Raw genomic sequence first — 17,176 nt, forward strand, 5'->3', positions numbered from 1 at the left:
CTCACAAAGACGAACTTTTCATTTACTGTAAGTCTCCACATGTGGATCCATGTGATAACGGAAGTAAAATGCAGCCCTGCTAAATTGCCATTCCGTTGTATGACTTTCAGGGAAATCTAACTTTCATGCTCAGAGAAGAGTAATGCCGCAGCAGTGCGTGCGCATCCTGAGAGCCCATTTAAAAGCGCAAACCTTTAAATCATATAAGCAATACTATGAAGCAGACAATTTTCTCATGAGATCTGTAGGCTGGGCAGAAAGTAAATACATGAAACATCACTACTTTGTGGATGTGCAAACAGTTATTGATGGAAAAGCTACAGAGGAAAAGTTGCCTCTGCAGAGTGCAGAATGTATAGCAAATAGTAAGCTGCATTTCAAGGTGAAATAAAATTGCCATAAGAAAGACACAATGATAGATATTTCAGATTCTTGTTACAATAGGACAAATACTCTCAATTGGGTAATGGTTGTCAAGGAGAACCTATGCAGGTTTCTGCTCGCTATGGAGACGTTGCCTTACATAATATGGTGTTTGTAATGTTTCATCTAGACTTGAAGATAAATCTTAACAGTTGTTGAGCAGCACAGTCCTATCCATGCTTATTCACAAGCAAGTGTTATTTATTTCATTGGGACAAGGCTTGTGGTTTCCACAAGCGATGTTAAGGTTGTCAGTTTCCTCATTTGGTCTTGCAGTGCGCTACTTGTGCCTGCCAGAGAGAAATGATAGAAAATTGGCATTCTAGGGAATGATTTTTTTTCTTTGTTTGACAGATGTGGCAAGGGAGACTCTAAATGTGTGGGACTAGTGCCTTGAGTGGCTGCCTTTGGGAACATACCAGGGGAAGGATAGTATCTGGGGGGATCTGGGTCAGAGTCCTGGAGCCTATGTTTCATTGAGGATGGCATGAGGAACAGCAGGTGGAATATACTTGCTCCTGATGTTATTATATTCCATATGAAATTTTGCATAGCCAATATTATACTGTATATGCTGCACTGTAATTGCAATAGCAAAGTGAGATATACGTATTAAATCTAAAACAAAAGTAGGGTAAATACAATAAAAGCCCAGCATCACATCCATGAGAATTTCACTGTCGTCTTCTCTCTCCTGTGCTAATTTTAGAATGCAAATCTTTTCTCTGTATTTGATGGATAATGGGGGGAAGTGTTGAAAAGCTTTTCAAAGTAGCACTAATACAATCCTTGACTTTGTTTTCCGAAATCACATTGTCGTCCCTGCTGACTAGCTGTCTCAAGCCTTGTATATACATGACTTGTATATACATATGTACATGCATAACCAGCTTACAATTTATCCACAGATGATGCAGGAGCCAGAATCCGTTTGCCACAACAGGTGGACATGGCTGCTCAGGTTGCCTCAGGAATGGCTTATCTTGAATCTCAGAACTACATTCACCGTGACTTGGCAGCCAGAAATGTCCTTGTCGGTGATCACAACGTTTACAAAGTAGCAGATTTTGGACTTGCACGAGTTTTCAAGGTAGGCTGTAGTACAATTTCACAATTTACTTCAGTCACACTTCTTTATCCTGCTCTATGGTTAGTCATGATGCTGTTAATTTGAACTAGGTCTTTGAGAACCCCTGATTTGTTGAATGGTCTATTTGAATGTATTATCTTAATGTTATTTTGTGTTTAAGTGATAGTTTTTTGGGGGGTGTTGTTGTTTTATATTATTTGTTTGTCACTGTATATCTTATATCATTACTTGTGAATCACTCTGTGATTTTTTTTTTATGAAGAGTAGCCTGTGAATGAAATGATAATAACAGTAACATGGGAGTTCTTTTCTTTTTTTTAAATCTGGGGATAAGCATACTCTTCCTTTGCTCTGTGTTTTTTAAAAAAATTGGTCCTGGAGATCAAGAAAATGAAATAAAGACATGCTGTTTGCAGCAGCACCTGCAGTCTTCATTTAAAAATTGAGAAGCATCCTAATGTGCTCCCAACTCTCAAGCAATAAAAGTCTTAGAAAATGGGTCTCAGGAAGGAAACAGACTAACCTCTGAAAACCTCAATTACAAGTAAACAATTTTCCATTTATTCTCCAATGCCTGTCAGCTTACTTTGCCTAAATTAATTGGTGCCACTCTGAACTAATATATTAATCTAAATCTTTCCCAAGTCTCAAGCAATAAAAGTCTTAGAAAAGAGGTCTCAGGAAGGAAAGAGACTAACCCCTGAAAACCTCAATTACAAGTAAACAATTCTCCATTTATTCTCCGATGCCTGTCAGCTTACTTTGCCTAAATTAATCGGTGCCACTCTGAACCAATATATTAATTTAAATCTCTCACAGTCTGTATTTTTAGTCCTGGAACTGTTTAAGTGATGATTATCAAAGTCAATGGCCCTTTGGTGCCAGCAATTAATCACAAAACAAAGGTTCCTGAATGCATTAGCTCTCGCTGTCGCCTTGTCTTCTCACGGAAGGCCAGACATGAGTCCTGTGCCTCTGGTGCCAGCGGGAGGCTTGTGCTGCTGTCATTGCCAAATTCAGGATTCTCAGTGGTAGGCCCCAATTAATGACGGGCGTTTCAATATTGCATGTATGCTTGGCAAAACAAGGCCTAGGAATGAATGAATGAATGAATGAATGAATGAAAAATTCTGCCTCCCTAGCTCTGGCTGGCAAGGCACATCTTTAAAATCCCATTGATTTTTGACATTGTGGTTAACAATGAATGAACAATCTTGCTATAATTAATATGAGGTTTATAACCTGTACTCTCCATGGAGCCCTAAAAAGGAGACAACAGCTTTTTTAAAAAAGGAAAATGCTATTTATTGGGTTCTATCCAACACTCTGCATGCATGGTTCCACAGTGGGGACTCCCCACCACCTTCTGGAATTGGTTTTGAAAGTGCGCAGGTAGCTGGAAGGGGCGGGGGGGGGGGGGAATCATGGTGTCCATGGAAGTCTGTTGTTCCAGCTTGAATCCTAAGATAAGTTAACTTCCCCAGAGTGTTTAAATTATTATTATTATTATTATTATTATTAAAGTTCATGAAAAGAATGTTATCCATCCCCTCCCCCTGCTTACAGCTGGCTACTCCCCCCATTCAATGTCTGTTTTCTTAGAACCCAAGCAACAGGTTTTTTAAAAATATAAAGGTTTTTTAAAAATATAAATTGCAGACAAGACCAAAAAAGCTTTTACTGTCACCGTGACCATCCTCACTTACCTCAAGAAGTGCCACTTATGGGCCTAGTCCCCTTAAAGCATATACACCAGTTTGCCAGATTCCCCATCCTTCCATTCATTCCTATTTTCTATCTTGAAGATCTTTTCCATCTCCCATTTGATGGGCACAGCTCCATCCATGCATATTTTTAACCCCTCCATTTTTTTGGCTGTTCCTAGAACTTAAACAACTGCATGGCTGCTAAATACGGCAATTTTTGCCTCAGTATTCCTTCTCCCACATTCTTGTGCCATTTTGATTGCTTACAACCCCATCCCATTTCCCAGTGTCCTTTTCTGAGGAACTGTACAGTTAGTCTTACTCCTTTCACTATGTGGGGGTGGGAATATATTGTGACTTATGGAACTTTAACACCAGCAGTGGTGATTTCTTTGAGGGAAAGTGCTTCAATTGTAGTTTTTAGGCATCACAAAGAGGCATAAAGAAATTGAAGGATGTCTTTTCATTAGGAAATTGAATGATGTGTTTGAATCCATTTCAAATTTCAAGCTCCCTTGTCTTCTATGCAAAACAAAATGTATATAGAACCAAACATCCCCCCCCCCCAAAAAAAGTACCTGCTACACAGGCAGCTGTTGAAACCATCTAATCCTATAAATTCACTGTTTATATTCTGAAATTGTTGTTGTTGTTGTTTGCATATGATAGCTAGGAAATGAAAATGTGTACGAAGCCAAACATGAAACAAAACTGCCTGTGAAATGGACTGCTCCTGAAGCAATCCGCTCCAATAAATTTAGCATCAAATCTGATGTCTGGTCATTTGGAATACTCCTGTTTGAAATAACCACATACGGAAAGATGCCTTATTCAGGTGAGTGCTTTGTTCAAAAGCAGTAATTGCAAAGACCCTTGGTGGGTCTTTCTAGTGCCCCCCCCCCCATGGATCCAGTCTTCCATCATTTTCCTTAGCTGGAACCAATTCAGTTTTCTGTGATTTCTTAGCCAACTGGCTGTGTACCTAGGCTAATCTGCTAGGAAGGAAGGAAGGAAGGAAGGAAGGAAGGAAGGAAGGAAGGAAGGAAGGAAGGAAGGAAGTTAAAGATGCTGATTCTAGGTTCACACAGAGATTAAAAAGAATTAAGTGGAGGCTCCTATAAGAGAATGCATTATAGATCGATGATGTTTGTAGAATCACCACAGAGAATTCTCTGTATGAACTATCACTTTATACATGCTTTAGTTTCATCATCATCATCATCATCATCATTTATTATTGAAAACCACTCTATTATTTTGAAAACCATTCTGTTTTAGGTTTGACAGGTGTTCAAGTACTCCAGAAACTGGATCAAGGGTACAGAATCCCTCAACCAGAAAACTGTCCCCAAGAGCTGTATAACATCATGCTGCAATGCTGGAATGTTGAGCCCAAAGAACGACCCACCTTTGAAACGTTGCATTGGAAACTGGAAGATTATTATGACATGGATTCTACATCCTATGCAGATGCAAGTGCTTTCATAAAATGAATGACACAATCTTGCTGCTGGTCATTTAAGTGAGGATGAGACCCCCCCAACTGTGTTACTTTAGCAAATATGTTCCTTCTACATTATAATGTCAAATTGTAGAACATTTATTCACACACACACACACACACACACACACACACACACACACACACAATGGACCAAGGTGTGTGCAATATATACGCCTAACATCACCACAGTCTGTTTCTTCCATTGCCAATGAGAGCAATTCGGTTGTTAGGCTGCCAAGCCATCAAGCTATGTAAAGCTGCTATCTCTCTGCAGCTTTTCCGAAGTAACTTTGGGAGCATTCTAACCTCAAAGTAGATGAATGGAGAGGTTAAAATAGTGATGAATAGTAAGGAATGAGTTCTTATTAAAACCTGTGACAATACGCCAAGATCTTGATGGCATCAGCTTGTCTTAATAGATTAAGCAAACTGAAAGGCAGGATTTCTTAAAATAACTTTTTGCTGTATAATGAAGTTTCTCTTCTATTTATTATTTAAACAGGAGATGGCAAAAAGCAACAACAACACAAATCATAAACAGATAGCTTCGGCACAATAGGCAATAAAACACTGCACTTTTTATGTATAGAATTTGTTATTTGTTACTCTTCAGATTCCACTGCTTATCTGCTAAATTCCATCAATCAGTGATTATGAAGGAATGTGATTGCTGTTTTGCACAGCAGGACCTGTGCATCAAGATGTTTTCCTTTTTCTCCTCTGAACATCCCGTGGCTACAATTTTGGTAATGTTGCCTTGAGCGTCTTCATTGTACATGGAATAAATGTATGTTCACTTGAGGGGGGGGGGAAACTAATAGTACATAGAAAATATAAACATTTGTCAGAAATAAAGTGATTCTTGAAAGAAGGTCTGCGTTACGGTACGTTGATGAGCCAAAGATCATAAATGTATGTTTTCCTGTGAATTGCTTTTGTAATACATGTGAACCCAGCACATGCCACTGCAGTACATCCTTTATTTGTTTTAGGGCTTCATTCATTCATTCATTTTTGCATTTCTTCCAAGCAGTGCATTGAAATACTACGGAAGAAGTCCATTTGAACCCACTGATTATTTTGCTTTTATCTTCTCCATAGAACGCTATCCCTGTGTGGGCTTGCTGTGGACACCAGCAATACAACAGATCTGTTGGTGTTTGCACCAGTGTTGAGTGGTTGGGCCCTTATTCCAAGGCTCCTATTTTATGCAGTGGCTATGGATAAAATAGACTGTATTTGTGGGAATATGGTAGCGCTCAAGTGCAAAACTGATAGTGACATCTGTTTTGTCTTGCCGTGGATGCTATTTGTTTAGAATGGTTGCCTATAAAATGTCTCTCTGTGTGTATGTATGTATGTATGTATGTATGATGTGCTTACTTTTTAAAGAAAGGAAATAATTTAAAATTGTTTATTGTTTACATCTTTGGGTGTTATTTTGGGCTGGATTGTTTCTATATGCATATGCTGCAGTTGATTCCAAGGGATCCTCACACAACAGGGTTGATGTTGCCAGCCTTCATGCAACGTTTGCAGACATCTTTGTAACACAGACGTGGTCTGCCAATGGGCCTGGTGCCTGAAGCCAGCTCCCTGTAGAGCACATCCTTGGGGATCCTGCAATCTTCTGTTGTATGTACACGACCAAACCTGCATAGACGTCGCCCAGAGAAGAATGGGAAGATGCTGGAAATGTGGACTTGGGAAAGGACATCTTTGTTTGAGACTCTGTCCTGTCATGTGATGCCCAAAATCTTCCTGATACAGTGCATCCTAGTGGGTGTCAGTTGCCTATGACTCACTTCCCTAAAGCAGTGTGCTCAGCATGAAAGCCTGGTAGAACTTTACCTTGGTATTGGACTTCAGCAGCACATTCTCCCATACCCTTTTGGAGAGGTGAGCCGTTGCTGTAGCTGCCTTGCCAATATGCTTGTCCAGCTCAGCATTGATGGAAAGGTTGCTGGTTATGGTGGAGCCCAGGTAGACAAAATTGTGTACCACTTCAAGAGTGTGGTCACCAGTGCTGATGTGTTGGTGATGCTCTGACCCAGGATGTTGGTCTGCATCAGGCTGTTGGGGCCGGACTCCATGCAGGCTTGGGCGAAACAGTTGATGAATCTCTGTAGAGCTTCCTCAGAGTGTACTGTCAAGGCTGTATCATGTGCAAACAACATATCTCAGATCAGAACCCACTACCCCTTTGTCTTGGCATGGAGATGTCTATGACAAACAGTTCTTTTAATATGTTGTATCCTTTCCCCCCCTGTGGCACTTGTCGTTCTCTAATCTCCTGTTGAGATATCAAAAGCTGATAAATGATGCTTTATGTTAGAAAGTTTTTATCCTTACAACAGCAAAGGATCTTTTGGTTTTAAAAAAAGGAAAAGTAAGAAAAGAGCACCATTCCTTTATAACATTGAGGCTACTAATCTAAGGATGATGAGTCATCTGGCCAGTAAAGGTTAATATTTGAAGCACATGGTCAAGAAAACACAGCACTAGAAATTGCTTCCTAGGGGAGGTTTAGAAGTGGGGACTTTTGAATTTATAGTCCAACAAAAATATAATAGTATAGGTTTTGATGAACGGAAATAACAGATGAAATAACATAAAGGTGCAATCTAGCAAAAGCAATGCACTGAAAGCAATGGAATGGGATTTAGTCAGAAGTAATTTCTGTCCCACTCATTTTGGTGTGAGAATCATTTTGGTGTGAGAAGGGACTGTGCCCAGATCATTGAAACAATTGGGGCAATGCATTAGTGAGGGTAAAGTGTGCTTAAAAATGCATATATTGGTGAAGATAACATACATAAATGCATTAATCATGGGAAAAGGCCTTGCAAAAATGTATGTATATTGGGCAAATTTACATACAAAAATGTGTATATTTGAAGAAATGCTAATGAGGACTATAAAAAATCACTGTTCGTGTTCGTGTTGTGTGAGAACAGCATTTAAGACTGGAAAAAGGAGAATCTGAGAGACACAGAAAATGATAGTTTTGCCTATACCCAGTTACTGAGCAGTATCCATGGGGGTGGCTGAAGTCAAATATGTGGATACATTTTAACAGACCCTGCAAAGTGTAGCTCAAAATCCTGAACAATGGCAGGGATCACTTATTTTGCCTTTCCCATGGCATATTCCTTAAACAAACGTAAACATAGCCTGAAGTGTTATTTAAGTCCTATGAACAATTCTTAAACTCCCCAGCAGGTGGAGGTACAGATTGCTGCCTCAGTTCATCTTCAAAGATTACTGAACAATCCAAGCAGGCCTGGTTCATTTAGGCATCATACTGATATGTTTGCTCACTTATAACCTCAAATCTGGCAACTGCAGAAGGTGTAACTACTACTTCATGAACAGCATGAAGACTTTATGTTTGCACCACCAAAATTAACCGTTAAGGAAAGTGAGTACCTACCAAACACATTCTAAAACCATCCAGGAAATCGAGGAATTTTCCCACACAAAAACCAACATAACAGATCCAGAAAGAGATTAGCAGCCCTGCATGCACGCAGAGAGCAGAGGTGACTTCAAGGGAGCACAAGAAGGGCTTACTAGAAGATTCAAGGCTGTTACTCCCATTTCATATGTTCCTTGTGCTTATGAGTATCCCAAACTCTCTGTCTTGGCTCCCATCCAGACCACGCAGAAAGAGTTTCTTACTTGAAAGTTGCTATTGCTCATAGCTGCTGTGCTGAGACCAGATGACAGGAGGAGTGATGCTAACCAGGCTAAAAGCAGTAGCCCAAGTTTAAGGAGTTCAAGATCAGGGCAAGGAGAAAAGAACTGCAAGGAAACAATGGAGTTGTCCCAACAAGTTGGCACAATAACCCACCAAGCTTTTAAACACAGGGCAAGGCTAGCTTACTTGCAAGAGAGCCAGCATGGTGTAGTGGTTAAGAGTGGTTGACTCATAATCTGGTGAACTGGGTTCGCTTCCCCGCTCCTCCACATGCAGCTGCTGGATGACCTTGAGCTAGTCACACTTCTCTGAAGACTCTCAGCCTCACTCACCTCACAGAGTGTTTGTTGTGGGGGAGGAAGGGAAAGGAGAATGTTAGCCGCTTTGAGACTCCTTAGGGTAGTGATAAAGCGGGATATCAAATCCAAACTCCTCCTCCTCCTCCTCGTGCCTTATGAGACTGTTGAGTGTGCAGGTTCTTGTGGCATTCGAGAAGATGCCTCTGCTGCCAGTGATAGGCACGGCACTGTGTCCCATTTTTACTCTAGTTCCTCCACCCCTAGCAGTTGGCTGATACCCTTCCCATATTCCATTACTCTGCTCCTTTCACTGGAAGACAAGAGGGGAGATGAGAGTCCTGCTTCACCAGCTGGGGCAGCTATATCCTGGGAAGGGGAATTACCCACTGTTCCCTGATTTCAGCCACTCCCAATCTGTGGGATAACCAACCTCATATCATCAACATGCTTAAGTCTAATTAACACATGAAGGAGTCATAGAATTGTAGAGTTGGAAGGGACCTCAAGGGTCATCTAGTCCAATCCTTTCAATGCAGGAATCTCAACTAAAGCATTCGTGACAGATGGCCATCCAACCTCTGCTTAAAAACCTCCAAGGAAGGAGAGTCCACCATATTCTGAGAGAGTCCATTCCATTGTTGAACAGCTCTCACTGCCAGAGTTCTTCCTGATGTTTCGTCGGAATCTCTTTTCTTGTAACTTGCAGCCATTGGTTTGGAGCCTTTCCTCCAGAGCAAGAGAAAACAAGCTTGCTCCATCTTCCACAAGACAGTTGTTTAAATATTTGAAGCCAAGTTTAACTGCCTGTGCAACTTTTTCTGAATGCTGTATGGAAAAGCACATGAATCTGACCTTTGGAGAGTTTGTAAGTAAACCATTCTAACTTACCAGACATATGGTCTTTATCTATACTAAGGGAAGCGGAAAGTTTTGAAACCCACAAGGGCACATTTGAAACGTCTAACAACCTATATTTCCACACTTTACTTTGCTGCATGTTTTGTGATTTAAAATTTATGCTAGGGTTATTTTACCAAAGCTTGGAAATTGGAACTCTGCATACAGGGAATTCTCTTTTCTATATGCCCTTTTCCCCTTGAACCAACACTACCATCTTCTACTCCCCACCCCTTGTTTGTCTCAGCCAGCCACTCAAATCCTAAGCCTGGTGGCACTTCATGACACTCTAAGGAAACCTACAGAATGCTTGATTTGCAGTCCTAACTTTGTTGTATCTCTCACACCTGTGTATTAATTGTAACATTAATATCAGAAAAAAAGGAATCTATTTTATTTTATCATTTGTGACCCACTTTGGGGGAGATACAGTGCTTTCCCCCCCCAGGGGTACTTAAGGGTACACAGTACTGGCAACCCCCCCCCCAATTAAAAAAGTGTGGCACTTACTGTAACAATTTCCTGGTGAGCACCAGCACCATTTTTCCTTAAAAAAGAAAAAAAAGGCACTGGGGGTGAGATATCATTTAGGACAAAAGCTGGCATGGGAAAGCATTATAATATATTATAGCTTGCATTGGATGTTCATTCGCACCTGCTTCCTTGTACTCCTGATTCCCAGGGCTGTCTGAGGCAAAGGACAAGACACCAGTTCCATATATAGAAGCCAATTAGACCACAGGGCAGTATTCTTTATGATACCTGAGGCCAGCAGGCTCGCTTAGGAGGTGCAGGGCAGCCATCTGGCACAGACTCCTCTATCATCCAACATCTCAACACCACTTCCTGCCCACCAGCATCTGCCACCTGAGGCAGCTGCCTTACTCTGTCTAATGGTAGGGCCAGACCTGCTGAGTCACACTGGAATTGTTGGATTGATGTAGAAGGGAAAGCATATTCTCATTCAAGTTGCTGTGCTAATCGGGGCTGCTGAATTTTATATCAGTTTTCTTACAAATGGGAAATGAGAACCATATTCTTTAGTAATCTATTGCATCATGGAATGTACCCAAAGGGCACAGCTGAAATTTTTTTTTAAAAAAAATATTTGGAAGGTATACATTGCTTATTTCCTGAATCCCTTTTTGGTTTCATAAGAGGTGTCAGGCTTTTTTTACCATTAAATTTTTAATGTACTTTTCAGCACTGTAATTTAAATACAGTACAAGCTTCAAATATTGATTTTGAGTTAACTTATGTCTGATATTTAAATCATAATGATAGTATTTCCTAAAGCGAAGCACTGCTGACCTCCATACTTTATTGTCTTTTATATTTTATGAGTAAAATTAAACTGCTGTCCCAGAATGAAGGTGCATCATTATATGCCCTGATTATCACTGCATTTCAACCAACATGAAAAAGTACCGGAATTTTTTCTTCAACTCTCTAGTGAATTTTTTCTTTAATAAATTAAGAAAAGTTATCCACTTCCCATTCTAAAATATTTTGGTTCATGTATGGTGAAATGCTATGGAATTTAGTTTAGAATTAAGTTCCACTATGTTGAGTATGGTTTATTCTCAGGTATGTATGTTTAGGATTACAGCTTTAGGAAAGAGATTTCATCTGGAATAGTCAGCTAGGACTGGGCAAAAGTCCCCACTCTCCATCTCCACTGGGTCTTGTTCATTATGAAATGGGGAGGGTTGAATATTGGAGATCTTCGGAGTGGGAAGGGGTGAAAGTCTGAGGATTTGGGGGTTGAGCAACTTACTGAAACGCGTTAGAAGGCAGTCAAGTCATGTTACCGGTATTTTCTTTTCTACCTTGCTTTAAAAAGCCAATGTATGGACTATTCCAAGCTTGGTAAAGTATACTTGGTAGTCCCACTGCCCCCAAGACGCACTTTGAAAACAAAAACCCAAAATGTTTCTGGGCCACTGCTTGGAGTAGAACATGCATGTGCTCCCTGATGTTGTTGGACTACAAATCCTCATGTCCCTGATATTATCCATGCTGGCTGGCACTGATGGAGCCCCCCCCCAAAATGTTCTGCCCCATACATTCACCCACTCCCAATCTCTGGGAGGGATTCTTTCCGACATAATGATCTCAAACTTGTCAGTAAAGGTTACCAATTGCTTCCCATGCTTTACAAGTAAAGAACGCTGATATTCGGAGATTGCATGCTCATACAACATGGCGGAGCACAGAAGCAATGTCTGAGCACAAAAGTGAAAGGGACACGTTGATTTATTTCCAAAATGCATATCATGCCCACCCTTCCAAAGGAGCTCAGGGCAGGAAATGCTTTGTTAGGTTTGCTATTCAGAAAAAGAAGACTAAGAAACAGTTGGGCTGTTAGCTGAAACATCTCCTGCATCACAGGGCGTTGGACTAGATGAGCCTCATGTTCCCTTCCAATTCTATGATCTGTGGTCTCCTTTTACATCCTAGGGCAACTTGGTGACATTTCTGAAAGGAGCTGGCTAATTTTCAGGTTCATAAATTACAAAGGTTGTTTTCTCACTGTTGCCTAGCCCAGCAATCCTGGGAATCCATTTTGACTGGACAGCTTGTCACACCAAGAATAAAATACCATCCCTACATTTAGTTCAGCATATTAATCAAAGGAAAACAAAACTGGAATAGTAGAAGTAATTCTGACAACTCCCAACTCCTGCCATATACCTGGGGTCTCAGAGTCTGCTCTGCTTTTTGAAAATGAGTAGCAGGCGCAATCTCTGTGGCAGCTCAGAAGCTTCAACACAGCACAGTGCTGTTCATGCACACAAATTTTTGTTTTTTCCCAGAGTCCAGGTGTTATTGTCATCAAAACGATGTTCCATATTATTTCCCCATTTAATCCAGATCTATTGTTTCTGCAGACAATCCGTCTTTTGATGTGGAGACTGCAAAAAACATGCTTGCAACACCAAGTCCATAATAAACTGACCTCAGGTTGTTTCTTCCCTCAAAGTGTTATAGATTATACCTTCTGATTTTGAAAACTTTCTAACCAAAACATTTTCACAACGTTATTGAGCTGTTATCTATTATTTTACAGTGAGTGCTGGTCTGCTTGCTCTAGATTAGGATTTTTCCAGAGTATGTAATTTGCCTATTGCAGAATTGCTGCTGCTTGATTTTAACAGCCTGCAATTCTTTTTGAGGAACATTTTTTAAGGAACATTTTTTTTTTTTGGTTCATTTTCTAGATGAGGACTTGAAGAAAGGCACAGAAGTGTGCAGGCAAACAAATCACCAGGCTCCTATCTGAATTTCTCTCTTTCCCCATTGCAGCCTAAAGGGGCTTGGAAAAAAGTAGAGCAGAAACACACAGCTGTAAATTATTCAAGTGATTCTGCCATTTCTAGAAGCAGGCAGGATGGTCTGCCCATAAAACATTAAAATGACATTTCCAAGTAGTGACAGGTGGTTTGGGAGAACGCTTATGAATGAACAGAGCAGGGCTTTGTGGGCAGAGAAATGTGTTCAGCTGTAAACAAAGTCATACCCCGTTGCTTATTTGCACACAAACTTCCTATTGAATTTTGAATAAGGATGCACGAACATTAATGCACAAAATACTATCTTGTACATAAATTAAAGGAGGTTTGCTCAGTGGAACTCTGAGCTGCAAAATTGGGACAGAGTTTATATTCCATTATCCATGCCTCACCTTTGGAAAGGCAAGCTGTTTGTCCTAGTTCAGAACTGAAACATCCTGAAGAGTATTAAACACTTCTGACTGGAAATATAGAGACTTGGTTCAGTTATAACTGCCCTTGTTTTCCCTAGTGCCAGTTGAAAAGAACAGATGCAAGGAAAGTTAGGACTATTTTTTTTAACCTCAACAGACAGTGCAGGGTTGCCCAATTCCCTGACCGGATAATCACATTTTTCAAGAGGGCAGCCTCACGGCAATGTCAGATGCCCTTCCATTTAATGATGTTTGGGCTTTTTAGAACTAAAATATTACATTGGACAGTCTGAAGACAGACTTCCTGTCGAGCAGAAACTCTCACCGGGCAAGCAATATCAATGAAATCTGTTATCTGTCAAGGCTCGTGGAGTTGAAGGCTTAATAGATCTCTTCAACTTCATCATAGCAAACTGGTTCTATTTCCCACATCAAAATTCACTATGCTTTTTATAATTTCAGCCCATTCTACAATGATGGAAGACCTACAAAAATACACAGAAAGGAGGGATATCATACGTGCTTCTGTCCAGAGAGCTGGAAAGGGTAGTGGTCTTTACCTAGTGATGCTCCATTGGACCTGTAGGGTGCAAAAGATAATTACTAGCAGCATGCCCATTAAAGCTACTTCCACTACCAATACAGTGGGACCTCGGGTTACAGACGCTTCAGGTTACAGACACTTCAGGTTACAGACTCTGCTAACCCAGAAATAGTACCTCAGGTTAAGAACTTTGCTTCAGGATGAGGACAGAAATCGTGCGGCGGCAGCACAGCGGCAGCGGGAGGCCCCATTAGCTAATGTGGTACCTCAGGTTAAGAATGGACCTCCAGAATGAATTAAGTTCTTAACCCGAGGTACCATTGTACCATGTTGGTATGTCAGTCCATTGCAATTAGAAGGGGGGGGATGATACTTCTGAAGCTGCTTGTGTCCATCAGAATGAATGCCCAGGACTGATAATTTGACTGAACTACTGAGGAAATTTTGTTCTGGAGCTGAATATAACTTTAACTGGCGATACTAAGTTCTGAAATGGTGAACATGAAAATGCATAAAATCTGTGCTCTTCTATTGAGCTATGTAATGTCCCCTGATACAGAACCACCTGCATACATGTGTGCGTGCACACGCAAGCACGCACACGGACACACACACACACATGCACAAACACACAAGTTTAGGAATCATTTGCAAAAGAAAACGAGGAGAGAAAGCATATTTTACTTTTGGTGTTCCAGTGCTATTTTTCTAGAAAAAGAGGTGCTGGAACTCACCATGAACTTTGTTCTCTTAGAATGGCAATGGCATCCACCTGAGAGGTGCTGGGACTGAGTTCCGGTGAGTTCCAGTTGAAAAAAGCCTTGGTGTTAACTAAAGTTACATGACGGATGCGGGTGGTTTTGTGGTCCAAACCACTGAGCCTCTTGGGCTTGCCGATCAGAAGGTTGGCAGTTTGAATTCACATAACGGAGTGAGCTCCCGTTGCTCTCTCCCAGCTTCTGCCAACCTAGCAGTTCAAAAGCACACCAGTGCAAGTAGATAAATAGGTACCGCTGCAGCGGAAAGTTAAACAGCGTTTCCTTGTGCTCTGGCATCCATCACGATGTTCCGTTGCACCAGAAGCATGACCCAGAAAGCTGTCTGTGGACAAACGCCAGCTCCCTTGGCCGTAAGCAAGATGCGTGTTGCACCCCATAGTCACCCTTGATTGGACTTAACCGTCCAGGGGTCCTTTACCTTTTTACCTTTTTGCGTTTTTACCCCATGACTAGCATCACATATATCTTCTCAGATTTCTAGACACTATGAAAACTATCAGCTCAGGGAATTGTCTGACATTTATGGCTTGACACCTTTTAATTTCTTCAAATGGACCTAGCTTCCTTCTTTTCCCCCTCCACCCCTAGAATAGGCCACTTCTTCCTCCCACTTATCTATCTGGCCACTGGTGTCTGCGGCTGCTGGCCTGCATATGCAGGTGATAGTCGAGAGAAATATTCAGCGGGCTTCTCTGGCAGCATGTTGTGCTGGTTTCACAGCCATGTGCCAGCCAAACGTTGCCAGAGCGCTCCACCTGTTCACTGTCCATTTTTATCTTGGCTCATGGATTTACCACCTTCCTCCCATGTCTTCTACCTCCAGAAGTAATAATTTGGTTTACCCCAGGATTGCAAAGTGCAAGCCAAGCCCAGCACTGAGGCCAACTGCATAATAAACTTGAGCAATCACGTTTATTCAGCATGGCTTTCTCCCATACACACTCTAATATTTATTTTCATTGCCATTCCGCTATAAACACACACACAGGTTTTATTTTAATGGAACTGAATGCAGTTAAAAAACAAAACACCACAACCCTCATTCTTGAATTGATGTAGAGCTTACTTATTGGGGATAGCAAGCCGTAATGAGAAAAGAAGGCAAGTCTATAATGAGTTCTGCCATTATTGGATGCATCAAAGCATGTTCTCATGCACGCATGAGCAAACACTATCCTGAGACCGGCTTGCTACTTGTAAACAGTGGGTTGTAGCATCTCATGGGGAAACCATGAGTAAGCTTGTCCCTTTTTTTCTTTCCCAGAAGAGAACAGACATAGGAAAAGCCATAATGTGCTGAATTGTTGGCATGACTGAGTTGGCGAAAGCACTGAATGGTTCTTCATTCCCAGCTGCTGGTTGATTGATAGAACTGAATTGGTAATAACTCTGGAGGGAGCAGTTTGCCGTGTCTTCCATCTGGAGCTGCTGTGTTGTGAGACTCATGAAGATGGCGACCAATCAGGCCGATTTGGCAGCACTTCCCTGCCAAGCCAGACTTGTTTGCTGGGGAATAAGCAAGTTGTCAAGGGGTAGGGATCTGGAATGAAGGGAGTTTTGATGCATCTAATGGTAGTCTCTTTCATTAAAAAAAAACAAATGAAGTGACTGGAAATGGTAAAGGCAATCTAAACAAAGGCCCATTTGTTACTTGGCAAGCCAAAGGAGAACTTTATGTACTGAGCTTCTTCCTCGCCATATCTATTGCTTCCTAAGTTCTGACCTTAGATTTGCACCATACACTGTCATTATGGGCATCAATTAAACATATGAGGAGCCAGCAGCTGCCACTGTCTTTAAATTGCCATCAAGCATTTCTGTTCCATATGGCAAAACCCAGGTCCAAATGCTCTCCACAGTTGCTCCCCAATGAACTGTGTGTAACTGAAAGTTTTAAAGTGGATTTCTGCTACCACCTGAAACAAAGGAATCTGAAAACTGTTGTGACAAAGTATGTGTCAGTCGACCTTCAGTTGTCTTCCTATTGTTTCCCCCCCCCTGGATATAGACAGGAATAAATAATTCTTCCGATAGATGTGGGTAGATTTTATTTTGTGGATCCCATATACTGAAAAACATTTTGTTCAACGATCAAGCAATAAAATAGATATTGAAGTTGAATAAGTGTGAAGCAGCATATACTCTTATGCTCTTTCACCAAACTACAGCGCTCTTAATTTCTTGATATGACTATAATATAACAGACATTGCAAAACTTTAATTTTATTTTTTAACTATCTAGTGTGTCTGCGACTAGAAAAATTGGGAAAGTAAGAACATGTGTTAGATCTGTGCCCGCACTGATTTCCACAAGTATTAGTAGAATTCCTTGGAAAGACTGAGAAGCTAATAACAAATCAGTTATTATCAATGGTTTGCTACATCTATGGTCTCAACCATGCTTTTGCTTGACCCATATTATTGTTCTAATTGTGTACTGATTAATTCCCCCAGATCTGGGATTTCTTCCCTCATTGTTCCATAGCTGTGCCTTGCAAAAATTCAGTCTTACCCAGTGAATTGTATCT

At 41.0% G+C, this 17,176-nt stretch overlaps 1 protein-coding gene across 2 annotated transcripts in view; it reads left to right on the top strand.

Moving 5' to 3' along the window:
* The window catches only part of FRK (fyn related Src family tyrosine kinase), a 36,721-nt gene extending 30,148 nt beyond the window's left edge, over positions 1-6,573 (top strand). For both annotated transcript variants that reach the window (XM_028723218.2, XM_077926075.1), the window contains exons 6-8: positions 1,332-1,513; positions 3,889-4,054; positions 4,498-6,573. In XM_028723218.2, coding sequence (XP_028579051.2) covers positions 1,332-1,513; positions 3,889-4,054; positions 4,498-4,712 — 563 coding nt within the window. In that variant the 3' untranslated portion in view covers positions 4,713-6,573. The remainder of the gene's footprint in view (positions 1-1,331; positions 1,514-3,888; positions 4,055-4,497) is intronic.
* Positions 6,574-17,176: the final 10,603 nt, after the last annotated feature.

This window comes from Podarcis muralis, chromosome 3 (assembly GCF_964188315.1).
Source record: "Podarcis muralis chromosome 3, rPodMur119.hap1.1, whole genome shotgun sequence".
Taxonomy (NCBI): Eukaryota; Metazoa; Chordata; class Lepidosauria; order Squamata; family Lacertidae; genus Podarcis; species Podarcis muralis.